General features: G+C 30.6%; 2 protein-coding genes across 2 annotated transcripts; both read right to left on the bottom strand.

The window, feature by feature from the left end:
- Window positions 1–483: 483 nt before the first annotated feature.
- Window positions 484–2,522, bottom strand: LOC133320261 (uncharacterized). Its single transcript, XM_061528136.1, has 4 exons — window positions 2,046–2,522; window positions 1,752–1,832; window positions 831–996; window positions 484–721 (listed from the first exon to the last, which is right to left on the bottom strand). The coding sequence occupies exons 1-4, from the start codon at window positions 2,124–2,126 to the stop codon at window positions 558–560; spliced, it is 492 nt and encodes a 163-aa protein (XP_061384120.1). The 5' UTR covers window positions 2,127–2,522; the 3' UTR covers window positions 484–557.
- Window positions 2,523–11,510: 8,988 nt separating this feature from the next.
- On the bottom strand, window positions 11,511–13,079 carry LOC133320260 (uncharacterized). Its single transcript, XM_061528134.1, has 4 exons — window positions 12,271–13,079; window positions 12,002–12,082; window positions 11,759–11,924; window positions 11,511–11,683 (listed from the first exon to the last, which is right to left on the bottom strand). The coding sequence occupies exons 1-4, from the start codon at window positions 13,006–13,008 to the stop codon at window positions 11,523–11,525; spliced, it is 1,146 nt and encodes a 381-aa protein (XP_061384118.1). The 5' UTR covers window positions 13,009–13,079; the 3' UTR covers window positions 11,511–11,522.
- Window positions 13,080–17,954: the final 4,875 nt, after the last annotated feature.

The following is a 17,954-nucleotide window of genomic DNA, read 5'->3' on the forward strand; positions in this document are numbered from 1 at the left end:
TTTCATATATCGGTCAATATATGACGGGTTTCACAGGGAACAAAATAACGGACTATTTCAAAGAAGCATTTACATAAGATAGAAAAAGTATATAAAACAGGCTTATTAAAAAATATTCGTGTTATTAGTGTTAGGGTAAAAAAGCTAAGCAATTATATTGCAATAAGTGTTATTTTTATATGAATTGAATAAAACTGATATGATTGTTTGATATGGATCCCCTCCTCGTAAAGTTTTGTTTGCTATTATTGTACTATAAACATATATGATTGAGTATTTTTTTAATCTCTTTGAGTATGTCCATTCGCTTACTCGTTCATTTTATTCTAACAGGATATAAATATAGCGAATCGATTAGAGACATGCTTATATTAATTGCTTTAATTGTGCTTAAAAAACCTGTCTATAACAACAGAACAATGTGTAATATACAGTTTTTGAAAAACAAGGAAATCATTATTTTAAGCTAATTTTAGTCACATGTTAAATCGACTTCATTTATTCACACACCAGAAGAGCAACAAGAATATTAATTATAATAATAATATGAAATACAATTATTTAATATTTTGCAATAATATTATGGTACTCGTAATAAATACGGATGCAAGTGATAAGAAAGTTGGATATTCCATTCTGAAAAGTTTAGCTGCGTGGAAATCAATAGGTCTGGTTATGATAAGTTCTCTCAGTTGTTTTAGTGACTCTTGTTCTTCTTGATCTAGAATATATAAAGATTGTTAGTTATATTAACATTTAGTAATCAAAAAGTGAATTTATACATTTAAGAATATGCATTTTTTGTTACTTTCCAAGATTTTTTTACTTACTCATTGTGTTATCAATAAGTAAATAGTCAATTAAACGCAAGATTCTTTCAGTCTGTCTGTAGTTCTGTTCACAGATATGTAATCCATAAAGTACGATTGAAATATTTCCAGTCATTCTTGTTATTGTAGTTATTAAAGACAGGTAACTAGTAGTAGCACTTACCTCCTATGAAATAAATATATTCATTAAACATCTATACAGAATAAAATAGTAAAAATTGATAATGCACGCTTTTTGAAAAGAGTAGAGTTAATGTAGTTATTTTCATGTCAAATTATTTAGTCAGAAAGCGTGTTTGTAGTCAGCAGACTCCATGTTGTGTTTGGTCATATTCACAGTTGATTACCAAAGATCTGCCTGTAAAGGCTATAAAAGTTGAAAGTTTCACGGAAACTAGAATTCTTTACTTCCCAAATCAAATTTAACATCACTTTACGCCACGGATAATTTATTAGCTACGTATAAGTATATAATCGCAATGAATAAGGAATAAGAATTATAATCTACAGGCAGAATATGTTTTTAATGGAGTATAATTAAGAAATATGTTATGTGTGTTACTTATATGTAGGGTGTGGGCAGGTTTTTGCTGCAGTGAGTTATGTAAAAAAAATGTAACAGTTCTAAATCGTCGTGGCTGATGACTTCATGGGTTGATTCAAAAATGACCAGGTGGACAATAAAGGAAGGATCCTATAAGTTTTGTAAGACTATGTAGTATCTTGCTTCTCAATGGCCAAAATTATTTCAACAGTTTACTTTTATAACAGACATGGGTATACGATACTCTATAAAAAAAATATCCATAAATATTAAGTTTATCTGTGCGATACGAAAAAAATAAATTAATAATAAACCAAATATTTAAAAGATAGCTATAGGAGTGACTATGTAGTTTTTGTTTTGTTTCATTTTCTTACCAGACAACCCAAGAATAATCTGAGGGTAAAATTCAACATCACCACCACTTCAGCGATGTAACTCATACAGCCGAGGAAAATCTGTAACAGGGAATATATAATTAAGATAATGTGATATGATCAGCTAAAACCTCGCAAAGTTCTGGATGTATTTATATATCGCACAAGTCCCTTTATTTTTACAAATGATTCTTTTTCACACATTAAATGTAAAACTGTGTATGGAACGTCACACTAAAATTATTTTGTAAAAATTAGCGATTGTGTTACGCATATTACTTTGAAAAAGTTTACCCTGTATCCAAACAAAATGTTTATAGAAGAGCATTGTTCCGTTAACAACAAATAGCTGTTATTTATCTGCTTGAACTTCATTCTTAAATCCAAAAGTTTTAGATGACGAAAAGACGCATTCGTAGGTCTGTGTTTATATTTTAGCTGTGTATGAAGACCGCTCAAATTATTAACACAGGAATTCCACTCTTTTAATAAATCGCCAATTGCTTGTAGACGAAATTTTACTTGAAAGCAGTTTGCAATAAAGTCAAAACCACTAAGTAGCTTAACTAAATTATGTAAATAATCTATGATGTATTTTATTTGTTTAACCCAGCCGTAAACGAGGGCCCACGTTGTAATATCTATTATAGATGCGAAGAACCAAAATAAAATTATTATATATATTCTTTGTATCCTTTTTTTTATTTCAGGATAAAAAGTTCTCCCAAGAGCACTGTCTATAACCTCATAAGTTTCAAAATACTCTATATATTTTTTTGTATTTTTGAAAACAAAAATAATATCAATATTAAAACGGATATAGTTATAAAAATATTCCAGGTAAAATAAATCAAATATGTCTAATGCGATGTCTTTTGAATGTGGTAACCTATAGTATGTGCATAATGCATTGATAAAAAAGTTAAATGTAACCAGTAAAGTAATTCTCAAATAATTTTTACAATTTTTTATTTTGCTACCACGACGATCAACAAAAGAAAGGCAGAATAGTTTTAAGATGTTGTTTAAACTGGTATATGTTGACCAAACGTCCATTTGCGGGTTGCTGTTGATAGTTAACTTGTAGCTCTTCATTGTAACACTTGTGAGTACTAAATAAATTCAATGCATTCAGTCTACCATTGTTATTTTTTAATTGATAAAAAAAAAACTTATCGCAATATAATTGCCTAGCTATTTTAACGTAACGCAAATTACACGAACGTTTTATTATTAAGCCTGTTTTACATGCCTTTAATTTCTGTCTCATGTAAATGCTTCTTTGAAATAGTCCTTTGTTTTGTTCCCTGTAAAATCTGTCATATACTGGCAGTTAAACACAAAGTGTTTACTAATCGTTTAGTAATGTTATGTATATTTTTTCTTCATGCTATTCGGTTTCAATGTTTCAATATAAATTTTTTCACTGTTTATTATGCCCTGAGCTAATAATTAACTGTCATTGTGTCATTGTATAATCTCGGTAGAAAACAATTATTAGGTAGTATTACTACGATTTATTTTGATTATTAACACTAAAAATCTAATTAACTCCACATTTCATAGAAATTTCCTTACTTTTATCTGCGTATGTGATGGTTCATGATAAATCTAAAAATAATTGTTCTGTGAAAAATTGTAAATATATAGCTAGCTATCATTCAGCAACACGGCAGTAATTAAATTGCAATACCATCATGTCTGATGCGGTTTTGTAACCCAGTTCGCTAATGCAATTTTAATATCAACGAAGTCCTCGTATTCCATGAAATAGTGCTGTTTAGTTCAATAAATACGAGTACTAATCTCGTTCGTAATTAGTTTCGTAGCCTACTATCATTAATAACCGGGAAAATTACAATTAAGTTGATTGAAATTCATAACAATACTCAAGGACTTACTAATGCTAGAAGGAATATAATATATAAGTCGTGTTAGTTACACTATGTATAACTCAAGAAAGGCTCTACGGACTGGGCTGAAAATTGGAGACATTGGTGACGAAGTCGCGGGTCAAAACTAGTTAAACTATTATAATATAAAGAAATCTAAAGTTTAGTCGCAGCATTCGCTTGAATCGGGTTCTTCACGTTTTATTCTGTCAGAAAATTTAATAAGAGAACGACTCTTATAAGAGTTTTAAATTTGTATTGAATATTATTTGTTTTTGATATTATCTCGCCTGTTGTTTGTTTTAACTTCAAATTTGATGTTAGACAATACTCGTAAATGGGAACATCAGATTGCCTTTATTTATTAATCTTATTAATTACTCAAAAATATTATTTAAAAGTTTTTAGAAATTCAAATCTTTTTTTTTCGTTAATTGATAAAATAAGACGTTTGATATGTAAGCCTAGCCGAGGAATAACCTTATAGAACGGTGTTGACCAAGTGTTGACGCTGAGTCATCTGTGGGAATGTGAAGACGATACCGCAGGCCTTACTCTATCGGTGGGAAAGGGAAATGGGTTGTAACATATATTCATTCACGAGTCAACCGTTGACTTACAGACACTTATTTAGGATGTAGTTACTTATAAGTCTTGACCAGAATATAGTTTTATAAGTAAAACTGATTTTTCATGCACCATCCGCTGCCACCAAATGTTATTCGTTCTAAAATTAAAATTCATAGCAAAGAAACATGGCATTTTTTTTCCGTTACCCCTGCTTTGTTACATTTCCAGTTACTAGTCTCTCCGTGGTGCTGTATGAATTGAAATTTGGAAATAATCTAATATTATGATAAAAAGATAGATAATGTTAAATAACAAATCTGAAGATACGTTTGTCAAGTTGGGGAATAGGTAGTAATAATTTAGAGAATAAAAAAAAGAGGGCGTCAGCCAACAGGGGCGTGCACAGAGATTTGGGGTAGGGTAAACAGAATATGTTTAAAAAGAAATACCAATTTTCATCATAATTTCCTCCTCTAAAAACATGGATAATAATGAGGTCCAAGACTTTCGCGAGTATTCATTTAAATGAAACTAATATCTTCGGATTATTACGCGTATTTTATTATTTTTAATGGGCAGACGAGATTTCTGCCTTGATCACGGTTGCTACAAAGTAACCGAAACGTCGGTAGTATGTAATTTTTAAAAATAATAAAATACGCGTAGTAATCAGAAAATATTAGTTTTATTCAAACACTGATAATATTCGCGCATAAAGTTACAGCAGTCCGATCAGAACTAACATCTATATATTTTATAAATCTAGCAACTAGCTCTGAGCCACGAAAGTACCTTAAAACGATTATGATCTGCTCATCAAATCGTTATGAAAGTTATTAAAAACACAATATCCAGTGGAGATCCAAACATTCCTATTATTATTATTTGAAAACAACACACAGGGTAAACAAAATAACTTATTTGTGTGTGCACCTACTAGCTAATTATAACAATCGTAATAATTGTCATGAAAACGAGTAACATTGACTTTTTTTAGGTAAATATAAACTGGCCCCGCACCTTTCCTTTGTAAGAATTTTAATTTTATCATCAAACAACTACGTTAAATTCAAAATTAAAACGACAATTGAAAATGTACTCGTAATTAATTACGTTTGACACACATGACAAACATTCGTTTTTCGTAATGTATGGTTAAAAGTATGTTAGTAAGAATGAAACAATATAGGTTTAGTTGTTGTATAGGCAGGGTAAGCAGTGCTTATTTACATCTATGGTGGCGCCACTGCAGCCAACGTATGTATCTAATTTAATATAATGAGATCTTATACTTTCGCGAGTATTCATTAAAATAAAACTAATACTTTCGGATTGAATACGCGAATTTTATTATTTTCACTACACAATCCCGACGTTTCGGTTACTTTTTAGAGACCGTGCTCACGGGCAGAGGAGATGTGAATGTCTGTCAGTTCTTCCTGTGACTTATCATCTATCGCTATCAATTTCTTAATTTTCTGGCGTCCCGCCCTGGATGCCGGCAGAATGCGCTTACGGTGTCACGAAGTCCTGCGGTATGGTCACGGACGTGGGATTTTATATGTGTGAGTGAGAACGGTTGCTTAAAAGTATCAGAAACATCGGGATTATGTAGTGGAAATAATAAAATCATCGCACTTTCGTCAAACATAGACATTTCTAGTAGTATAATTCTAACAGCCTAACATTGTTTTCTCATCATCTTTCCTTTTCTAAAACTATATGATAAAGAGAAGATGCATGTTGGAATTATATTCTAAATATTCCTAGTTAATAGTCAAAGTTGCCGGTTATCCGTATAGTTTCAATCCGCAGCCCCGTACCATAAAACACATTTTTATGACATAAATGTTAAAAAAACAATAACCATAACTTGGTATCACAGTTGTAAAGTTTTATTTTATATCAGATACATAGTTAGCTTCCACCGTAAAAGCAACAGTAATTTTTTGCAGTATTTTTGTTTCCAAGATAGAGTGGTTCAAGATAATTCAAGATTCTTTTCATTCCGTTTCAAGACAAAATTTTATATAACAGGAGCTACGAATGAAAACGACTTTTCGTATGCTCATAGTTTGCAAAAATTGATCTCTATGAAGGGTGATTTAAAGTAACTAATTATTATTATTTTAATAAGCAAGTCATTTTTCAGTCTATATTGAGAATCTAAACCATTTTATTTCAAAAGTAAATTATTATCTTTTTAAAAGGTTAGGAGATGCTACAGTTAAAAGATTTTCAATGAAAAAGGAAAGTTTAACTTCATCCAATGGGGTTTAAAGAGAACATGCAATTCAAAATAATATCATGCATTACACCTGGTCCCGTTTAATTGGGTAATCTTTTTTTTAAGTCTTCGATGTTACATTGAACCTTTTATAGTAAAATTTTTAAATGCTATCGACGACTGATCATAGTAATGTTTGGTTAAAAATACGTACGTTACTAAATATAACTTTTTTCCTAAATGATAATCCCAATTTTGTGTTATTTCTATAGAGGTCGCTAAAACGATTCCAGCGACTTGTTTCGACTTTTACAACCAATTTCCAATTGAATGACCACGTGGCAGGAAAACATTTCCGTATTTCTTTCTACTATTAAGAACGTTTCATAGTGTTTAAATATGTTTACTTTTAAATTTAAGTTATTTGTATATGTAGTTTTTAAATTGCAGGTCTTGTAGTTTTGAAATTAACTATAAAATTAATAAACTTTGAACCTTCCTAACTCTGATTGTGCTTGGGTTTTCTGTGTAGATTTAGGTTTCCTGTATAATAAAGAATATGATTTGATAAAAGTCTTTAAATTTCAAATAAACTAAGAGTTAAACTTTGTGAATAACGAACATTTTAAACATATGAACCTTTCTTTAGAAACTTTCCTGAACTCCTTCAGGGCTGAACCTTTTCCTTAAATTATTTTCCTTGTAGACCTTTGCTAATTTCAATTCCATTATATTTTTATCATTTTAAAAAAAACAGACATTTTTGAGATTTACTTACGTAACAAAATTTCAACCAATATTTTCAATTTTCATATCTCCAACATTTCACAATATTTTTCTCTATCCCTTATTTTATTGTACATTCCCTTCATTCTATATTTTTTTCGTCTAACCCTCCCAATCCTCGCCTACCCCAACACAGTTGGCGGGGCAGCCCTTCATGAGCGACTATTTTACTTATTACACCCACTATCCTTTATATTAAATCAACATTCACAAATAAAATTATGGTCAAATCACAAGGCAACTATTCAGACTCATCCCACAAACGTCTTCAATAACAGTACATCGGAATTCAACGAATCGGTTGGCGGTTTAATATTTTTTAATGAGTGGTTCCTATGTATGCTGATGATTGATGTACGGTCTACCTATCAAGGGGATTGTAACGTTAAATAAAAAACTACATTATAGAAAACCACAAAATTACTTGAAATATTTCCTGTGCATAGTTTAATAAATACACTTTCTTCTTATCTCGTAAGTAAAAATGTAACCAGAGGTAGCTGAAGTTAATATGAAGCTTACTTTATTTTAATATTGAAGAATATAAAGCTAAACAATAGTTACACAAAATTAATGAAGTGTAGACATTTCTGTATATAGAGTTCAAATCGCGAATTCATAAAAGAACTGTGCCATTAGTTGATTTTATGGAGCTTTTAGTGCAATTATTGTAGTATTTAAAAAGGACATATTTAACTTTCACCGCATCTTCATGGCTCGTAAAGCAAATATCTCGAATTTTATCTTCAGTTCTTAGGAATAAATGAAAGTCGCAGGCCGCCAGGTCAGGAATATGGCGGTGGACTCATTATGACGACACCTGCCATAGTCAAATGTTCAACAGGCCATTTTGCAAAGTGTTCTGAAGCATTGTTATGGTGAAGGAGGATCGTGCTTCTAGGTCGCTGTTGCCAAATTTTTTCCGAGACAGCAGGCAAACATCGATTAACATACCAGTTCTGCAGTAACTGTCCTTCCATCTTCTAGCACAACTGTCGTGTAATGACCTTTCCGACCAAAAAATGAGGCAATCATGTTTTTTCCTTTCTTTATCTTGGTTGTCATTTAGTTATTGGTTCATAACAATATGTCCAGATTCCATCACCCCTGACGATGACAAATATAGCTTTTGAGTCACCGCCGTTGAACTTATCTAACATTTGGCGATACCGGTCCATACGAAGGTGTTTCTGGTTATCGGTTAAAGTATGGGGAATCCATCTGGTACAAAGATTCTTGGCACCTAAATGTTAGTGTAATATTTTTTGCACTTGAAACATAACAAAACCTAGGCTTGTCCTTATCTCCTATTAGGTCACTCTCTTATTTTTCTTTACCATGCGCCATACAGCACTGATATTATCTTCAGTATTCGCTTTTAAAGGACGTCCCCCATGCAGATCATCATTAAGATTACTAATCCAGACTTTAACACGTTAAACTAATTGTTAATAGTGGCACGAGATGGGGCGTCATTAAGAAATTCTAATCGTAGTCAATCATAGCTTTGTTGTTAAATAAACCCATAACGAAAGTTATGATAAATCATTGAACAAATTTTTTTTCGCGTTAGGTTGTTTTACAAGTGTAAGAAGATTTTTAGATTTGCCGTCAATTCACAAAAACAAATGACAAATGAATGCAACATACTACAGTGGGTTATGGAAGATTTCTTAAATTGAATTAAAAAAAAAGCTTTCGTTAGCAATGTTTCTAAACGGTCAGTTCTAAGCATTTTCAGTGTTACCATCTTGCATTTGTATTTATAATGGGTTTAATTGTTATTTTTATAAACGATTAAACAGAAAATTTATATTACGGACCAAAAGTGCGAAAAAAAGCTTCTTTAAATTCAGAAACTTTGAAAAAAGCTTCTTTCAAAAATGGTTTCCTTGTTCTCTACTCAGAGATTCTTTGAATCTAATCGGTTTGGAATCGATCACTTGATATTGTCGTTGACACTTCTGTTATAATATATATGTATATATAAAATTATTCGTGGGAAATAATTCGATTGTTCTCTGTGATTATTTTACGGAGATTACCACGAGTGCAGTTTCATTTAGTTTTGTTAAATTTCCAATACTTTCTTTAATAATAATAAAAAAGTTTTTATATGGCACTATGAAGACTGCTTCCTATATAAACTTTAATTAACTGGTGAACTTTATAGAATTGGTTTAGATGTTTAGTTTTTTAACCGTAATTTAAGTTGTATTCTTGTTTCAGGATCAAGGAACAACGAGTGAGTAAAAGAATGAGGAAAATATCGAGTAAAAAGCGTATTTATATTTGAAATATAATTATAAACAATACTTGTAATGAGATCTAAGATTTTCGCGAGTTTTATTCATTTAAATGAAACTAGTATTATTAGGATATACTACGCGGATTTTATTATTTAAAAACTACATAATCCTACGTTTCGGTTACTTTGCAGCAACCGTCATCACGGGCATCTCGTGTGCCGATCCGAATAACAATACTTGTATTAGCAGAAGTTACACTAATAAGGAGTATATTAAATGGTACTGTAACCACTCCATTTTAACTCAAGGTACAAGTTTTCAAGGTCAAGCTTAAAAATATATTTTTTATCAAATATTAAAAATATTCCCAAATTACAGATCAGATTAGAATTTGGTATGACTCATGTAGACTGAATTATTATAAAGCAGTTATAAAACTTTTATGTTGTTATCAAAAAACGTTTGAAGACAGTAGTTCGCTGGAAAACTTGGAATTAAATTGAAATAAAGTATAGAACAAATTCAACAATACGAGCTCTATATCGCCTTCCTGTTGATTGCACATTGATTTTACGTGGATTATGGTTCAATTGAAAGAACAGTACAAGTTTTAATAAAATTTAAACTGTAATATGATATTATGAACCTTCGCCGTTTCTTACTTCTACCATATTAGAAGAAAAAGGCTCAAATTCTATTTCATGAAACTCCCGTTCTAGGAAAGAGACTTCTATTAACTTTGTAAACTCAATCCCCGCCGTCACTAAATAGTAGTTTTATAATACCTTTCTTTAAAATATCAGAGTACGAGCTTTTCCTTCAATGAAACTTTACCAAAACTTATAGCAATGTATTGTGTGCGAACGTTGGATTGGTTTTAAAATATTTGAATTGCTAAACTTTAAGCTCTACATTTTTATAAGGCTTATACAGTAAACTGTGACACCAACAGACGCTCTTGCTTGTCAATGTGAAATATTTTTATTATTATGATTTTTAGCATTAAACTAATATTTAAAATACTTTACGCTACATGTTTAAATTAAATACAAAAAGAAACTATCTCAAATTAGGATGCGGTACATGGAACTATGAAAATAGATACAAACAAATTTAATCCAACTTAGATTAGTGAGCACATAGCTGTTATATAAAGTAGTAGCCCTGGAGTTTGGAGAGTGAGTGGCGAGCCGGGAGACTGAGCCGGTGCGGGGTCAAGGAAATATTTGATTACAGAAAACTATATAGGGTGCTTATTCAATTTAAGTTCAGAGAAAATGCAAACAATGGCTCCTCAGACACCGAAAATCAAAATCAAGTTGGTGAAGAGTAATATAATTATGAGGTTTGAGTAATTTACTTATGTTATTGTTTTTTTATATCAGTGTTATAAATTTGCTATTGCTATGACTTGTCCCTCATAAGGATATTCATATAGAAATATTACTATTTCATAGTGACAAATACATAACACAGTTACATAAATATTTAATGAGTGATTATGATTTAAGAATTTTAAAACAACAAAAATCCTCATAAATATTAAATGTAAGAGATTTATTACTTTGCTGATGATCCGAGTACTATTTTATTATATTATTTTCATTATTTGATGTTAAACATTGTGAGTCATTGTTTTTGGGTGGCAGAATTTCTACAGCAAGGGGCAAATGAAAGGCAGATAAATATTAGGTTGGATTTCTTTTCACTGGATCTTTTAAATAAAGTTTTGTTTATTTAAAACACAATAAATATTATTTTGGATGAAGGTAGTTTCAGTTAATACAAATCTATTATTGCTATAGTATTATTGGTACATTATTATATCCTTTAAACCAACGTTATGCCTCAATATTGACGCTAGGCTCGTATAATTTTTTAACACGTATTGATTATTATTAAAACAGTGCTTGTATACAATTTATTATGACATTAGTGACTGACTTACTTTTCTATTTATCTTAAATTTTTTTTAATGTAAAATTTTAAGTCACTTAAGAAACTCAGTGCTTCTCAATAAATTAAACTTTTATTTTCTTTATAATCACTATGTATTTTGTAATAATAAAACAATGCACATCACGATGCTAGATGCTACTGTTACAACAGTGGGATATTCCATTTTAAAGAAATAGGCCGCGTGGAATCTGATTGGTCTTGTCAGTATTAAATCTTTCAGTTCTTGTAAAGAATGCCGATCTCGAGGATCTGAAATTAACGTGAAAACTTTATCAATTTTAATTAAAAATTTAGTCATAAAAGTTGACAAATTATAATACTTACCCATTTTTTTGTTAAGCAGGAAATATTCGATATAACATACAATTTTTTCTACTTCTCTATAGCTGTTTTCACAAATATATATTGCATAAAATACAACTAGAGTATCCACAACTGCTTGCATGACAGCTGATATTATAGTAAAGTAACTGGTTTCCATATTTCCTAGCTTTGAAATTATTTATATATGTATTAATATATTACGTAGTAACGAAAATATTCTTATTAATATTATTTTCCGCTCACCTTAGTATTTGAGACAAGTCGTATTGTAAATAGAATAGATAGTGTCACATCTGCTAGGTAATATAAACTGCTTAGAATAATCTGCAACGATTTTGATTATACAAAATGAGCCGAAAAGAAATTAAGGGTCCGAGAAAAAATAAGTGTAAGAAATTTGGACGAAAAGAATAGTAAGTTAATTCACAATATGAACCTTAATTTATAATAAAGAGGAGCCTACAAGTACAATATTATAACACAAAACAAAAGTTAAAGTGAACCCCACCCACCCTGAATCCACACATTGTGTTTATTGCGGAACATTGGTCGACTAGCAACAAATAGCACTTTTTGAGCGGCATATTTTGTTTCCCGTTTTCATTAATGAAATTATTTAAATGTTTAACATTAATATTACGACAGGAACATTGTTCATTATATTTGAAATTTATGAAAGCTTCCGGTAAATTTTCAAAATGGTGATAGTGTTCAAAGAGGATATTTCTGATCATTTTGAGCCGGTATTTCACTTGCACACAATTTCCAATAAAGTCGAGATCGCTGAGTAGTTTACAGAAATCATAAAAATAATCACAAAAGTATACAAATTCATAAGTCAATTCGTCTTTCAGACCCCACGCGATAATATCTGAAATAAACACTGTGGAACCAATAACACTGAAGAAAATAAAAGTTCTACGGATGCTTTGTTTGATTCTATAGTAATAGGTTCTACCAAGTCTATTATCTATCGTTTTGTAACGACTGACGTATTTCAAATAAAAATTTCTAAATTTACGGACCAAAAATATATCTGTTATATATCGGAGAAGATTGAAAATTGCGATTAGCTCATAACTATCATTCACACCAAATTTCATGCTGGTTGATTTTGTTTCGATCATTTTGTAACATATGCTAAATAATTTAATGAAAAGCATGACGATTACAATAAAAGTGATTTTGAAATATTCCGGTGAATAGTATAATTTATAATTTGAACGTGTAAAACAAGAGAGACCGAACATTCTCTGGAGGGTATATAAAATTGAGAAAGTTGATAAAAAGTCCTTATTGACTTTCCTAACACACTTATAGGTCTTCATCGTTCCACTAATCGACACTCAATAACACTGAAATTTAATTCAAATGTTACCTAATGCCATTTTCATTATAAGCACTAACTTTTAATGAAAAAGGCGGTAGAGCCTAGCTGGGGTTAAATGACTATAGCCCGAACGTGGGCTGGCTCGACCGGGGAAGTACCAACCTCTCACAGAAAATCGGCGTGAAGTAGCCTTTAGTGACTGCGTTTCGTCCGATGAGTGAGAGAGCCGGTTGCCCTTTCTCTGTTCCCACTCTTTCCTGCCATTTCCTTATTCCCACCCCTCCCTCTTCCTCAATAACCAAGGTTGGCAACATATCAACAACATAACACTTGTTGTGGATGTCTATGGGCGACGGTGACTACTGCCCATCAAGTAGGCCGTCTGTTCGTTTCCCAGCTCTCTCATAAAAAATAGAAAAACTCCTATTGTTACGTTTTTAATATTAAAATAGTTAAATGTAAAACAGAATGAAAATTGCACGGAAAGGAGCAGGGTTGGGGATAAACTCCAGAATATCTGATACTTATTATTTTCCCAGTTAATCTGGTTCTCTCCTGACTCTAATCGGTGAATTAATAATAATGTATGTACTGTTGTTACATTAGAACGGAGGTTTTCAACAGAGAAGACATTTTGAGAAAGTGACGTCATGTTTTTATCCCCCACAGTGCACGGAGGAGCCACTGCGACGTTTCGGGTTCAGGTGTCAGATAATCCACACAGTTTTAATAAAATAATGTAAGAAATAAACTTGTTTCTATACTTAATATAGGTCAACTTCAATAATTTAAAAAATAAAATCGCTCGGCTAATGACATCTTTATTTAAAGAAGAATGTACACAGATAAATAATATATAACACAGATGAATTAAAAACAACCATTTGACCGACCTGATGAAATGTTAAATAAATTTGTTGCACTTAAAAGTGAAATTTGTGGAATTAAAACAGAAATTTATTTTAAACAGTTGATAACGTTGATGAAGTATGTTACGATAATATAATAAAATACACATATTGCTACAAAAAATAATAAGGAATCCTAAGTAGACTTAAGACTTAAAAGGATGAAGAACAATCTTTGCCTTCGTGTTCCTTGTCTTCGGTATTTCTTGTTAATGTTATGAGAAATGTTCGGCATAATATATATAATAACCACCAAACAAAGAAGATACCAATGTACAAGTGATGTTAACTGTCGTTAGTAGTGTTTTCTGCTTTCTTGGTAATTATTATTACTATCATACATTTTTATAATCGGGGTTCAACAAAACAAAATTGGTAGCAGTCTACGCTGCCGAATAATAAATGTCTTTCTTGGAGTAATGAGGTTCTTGACGTAGCCATAATGACTATGTTTCTTTTTGCGTGTGAGAGTGAAATTAAAAGATATTGAGGATGAAGTGAACAAACAGCATTCATTGCGGCCTTATAATTAATACTGGAATTCGTTATATATAATTACTAGCGTTACTGAATACTTTATAACTTTCCTTATTATCACCCATGAGACGCAGCGTTATCTCTTGGTGTAAGCGTGACTGGGTCGGGACAATTAATGGTCTGCAATGAGATTCTTCCCGTAATATTCATATCCTGATTATTATTTATTGTAATATTTCTATTTGGATATCCCCTTTTAATTATTTCCCTTTTCGCTAAACAACGGTGTTGTATTTGAATAAACATACTTTCAATCATTTTCCACTATGCGATGGAAATAAAACACAATTTAATATACATATTTTTTATTAGTTCCCTCTCCGATGTCTCATTCTATGTAAACTTTTTTATATCAGTTGAATTGAATTATAACATAAATCATTTTTAAGTTACTTCATAACGTCTCTTCTGAAAAGTGTATTTAAGTTTATTACAATCTTTTATTTCACTTGTTATATATATATAATTAGTTAAGGTGGAAACTAATTTTTTGTAACAGATATCTTCAACTGATTAAGGTGACATTTTGTGAACATGTTCAGTTTGGATGACAAAAGGTAATTTTGTTACGACTTACATGATGGTTACACATCCAAAATTAGTTTTTCTTATAAATATGCACATGAGTATTAAAAGAACCAATAATAATAATTCAAAAAGTTTTCAGAGAGAACTAAAAAGTTACAAAGAAATACTATTTAAAAGGTATATAAAAGATGAATAGACACAACACTATTATATAATCTAAATGATATTTAAACTTGTCGCAATATGTTCGAATTATGTATTTAGAATAAAGTGAATTAGATAATTTGTTATGAAATAATTTATTGTGACTAAAAACATTTTCAAACTAAGTTAATATGACTACTTAACTCAGCAGTATATTCTACTGATTTAAAATGGGATTTATATGCTTGAAGATTATAGTAAAAGAAATTTGGGGTGTCTATCCCACCTGCAATTTCTTAAGAAATATTCTAAACTTTTAATTTTAAACTATTACTTTAAGCATAACAATCAAGCTTCTAAATTTCTTGGGAATTAAAAAACCAACACATCGATGAGGCATAGCCCTCTAAGGCAATTAGAGTATCTTAATATTTTAGCATTACAAATCGATTAATAATATTGCCTATCTTATATAGCGACGATAATTAGAGTCAAAACTACATATAAGACAGAGATTATGAAATATTTAATTAACTTTATTTAATCGTTAATTAAAAAATACTATATTAACAATATTTTGAAATTTAGTATGGTGTGATTTTTTTTCGGTTTTTAAATTTCTACAAGCCATATTTTATTTTGTTATTATGATTTGTATTATTTTATAAAAAATATATAAAGGTTTCAAATTAAAATTATAATTGAATGGCTTATGAAAACAAATTTCAGAAAAACGGATTATTTCGAGGTAGTTGTAGGAGGGACCTTGTGTGTATATTTAAGAAAAATGAGAGATATTTTGAGAGGAAAAGTATAGAAATATTATATAGCACTAACACTGCAGATACTTCATTGATACATTGATCGTGGGGTGGAGTTAGTGTACCACGTTCAACTTATTATTTTGTACCCATTGATATTGTCTTTAAAAAGATTATGGCGTTTTGTTACTTAGTTCTTTAGCGTTTGGTCTCGTGAGTGCTATTTGACAATCGTAAAATTATTTTAAAACTACAGTTCTGAATATTATCATCTGAAAAAAACACATTTAATTAAGTATATGAATCTGGACAAAAAACATGTGTTCCTAAACAGCAACTTTTCTGTAAAAAAAATAATTATACGAATTGTTATTTTAGGCTATTTTCAGGTTATCTGAGACTTTTCATAAATGTCAAATGAACGAAAAATGTTTTTCATATATGAGTTTTCCTTTATGTAATAAGTTATATTTTATCATACAAATATATACTGCTCATGAAAATAGTTGGCGTTGTCTGTACAAACAAAAAATTAAAATATTTTATTTTTTCGTCAAAAATAATGGTTATGAAAGATTCTTAATATTGTATCAAGACATTATATAATTTCTTACGTTAGTTTAAAACTTTAGCATTACATTGAGGCTTCAATGAGCTCGGCTAAAGAGGTCCGTCACATGTCATGCCCGCAATATATATTGGCTATAGTACCAATTGATTTATACCGACGGGACGGCACTGCCAGTTATGGTAATACGTATGTACAAATACATTTTCAACGAAAATAATTTAGATTCAAAATTACCTGTTCTGTCTGTTCAAAAATACTACCATTAACTTTTTCAAAGCATTTGTGATTCAAAGTTCTCTAATATCGTTTACAATATTTGCTAAGCTATTTTCAAACAGGTTTCTTTTATATAGTCGTAAGCAAGAACACACTACCCTTTAAACTTACAGTAAATCTGTAGAGAGGTCAATTCTGTTCAAGAAATATATTTTCAAAATAACTATTAGGGGGTGATTAGTGATCGATACTGATGCCAAAAATGCAATAAGTAAAATTTTGCCTGTCTGTCTGTCTGTATGTCCTTATAGAAACAAAAACTACTTCACGGATTTTAACAAAACTCGTTAAAATTAGTCTTCATACTCCTGGTCAGGTTATAGTATATTTTTCATTGTGCTACAATTAAAGAAGCAGAGCAGTGAGGGGAAATGTTGGGAAAACGGGAATAATTACTTTATTTTTTTAAGCTTCCGTCGCGTGTGCAGCCTTAATGGTTAAAGATAAATAGAAATCATGTATGACAGAAATATTCTACATCAAATTATATTAAATATATCCCACAACAGCATGTCTATCTTTTATGGTTGACACGCAATAACACGCGTAACTCCCGATAGCTTAGCAGTTCGGAGCTTTCTGATTAAATTTGTTTACTCTTACGTTTATAATACTCCCATTCACCCCTAACTTAAAAAAATAACTTTATTACCTGTTCAATAAAAAAAAATCATAGAAATCGGTATAGAAACACCAAACTTATACATGAAATACGCTAACAAGCCATCGCGCGTGGATACTGAATCATGCTATATGGATAATTTTTGCGTTACGGTAACAACTATTAATAATAATATTCTGCGGTTTCTTATATTTTTCAACAGTATTGTGGATTGATATCGAAATACATACGAAATACAGACATACGAAAGTTAATCTGTCTATTACATCAAAATCACTGAAGCGTGAGGAAGAACATATGGTACTTTACTTTTTTACGAAAAACAACAGTAACGCGGACGAAGTCGCAGGCAGAAGCTAGTATATATTATAAACAAAACACTATCTCAATTCCAATTATATCGTAGATGTTTATCCATTAACTTAAGATAGGTGGTTAAACCGCTTTTTGTAAGCTACTGCAAGAGGAAGTGAAAATTAAAATTAAAACTACTATGCTTCCCTAAATAACTTAGTTAAA

Source organism: Danaus plexippus (assembly GCF_018135715.1).
Source record: "Danaus plexippus chromosome 16 unlocalized genomic scaffold, MEX_DaPlex mxdp_23, whole genome shotgun sequence".
Taxonomy (NCBI): Eukaryota; Metazoa; Arthropoda; class Insecta; order Lepidoptera; family Nymphalidae; genus Danaus; species Danaus plexippus.

Bases quoted from the DNA above. Each gene is read 5' to 3' on its own strand.
- LOC133320261 (XM_061528136.1), bottom strand. From the start codon at position 2,126: ATGAAGTTCAAGCAGATAAATAACAGCTATTTGTTGTTAACGGAACAA. The intron at 997-1,751 runs GTAAGAAAATGA...TTTATTTCATAG, and splicing joins GATTATTCTTGGGTTGTCTG to GAGGTAAGTGCTACTACTAG. The intron at 722-830 runs GTAAGTAAAAAA...TATATATTCTAG, and splicing joins ACTTATTGATAACACAATGA to ATCAAGAAGAACAAGAGTCA.
- LOC133320260 (XM_061528134.1), bottom strand. From the start codon at position 13,008: ATGTTCGGTCTCTCTTGTTTTACACGTTCAAATTATAAATTATACTAT. The intron at 12,083-12,270 runs GTGGGTGGGGTT...AAATCGTTGCAG, and splicing joins ACACAATGTGTGGATTCAGG to ATTATTCTAAGCAGTTTATA. The intron at 11,684-11,758 runs GTAAGTATTATA...CGTTAATTTCAG, and splicing joins CCTGCTTAACAAAAAAATGG to ATCCTCGAGATCGGCATTCT.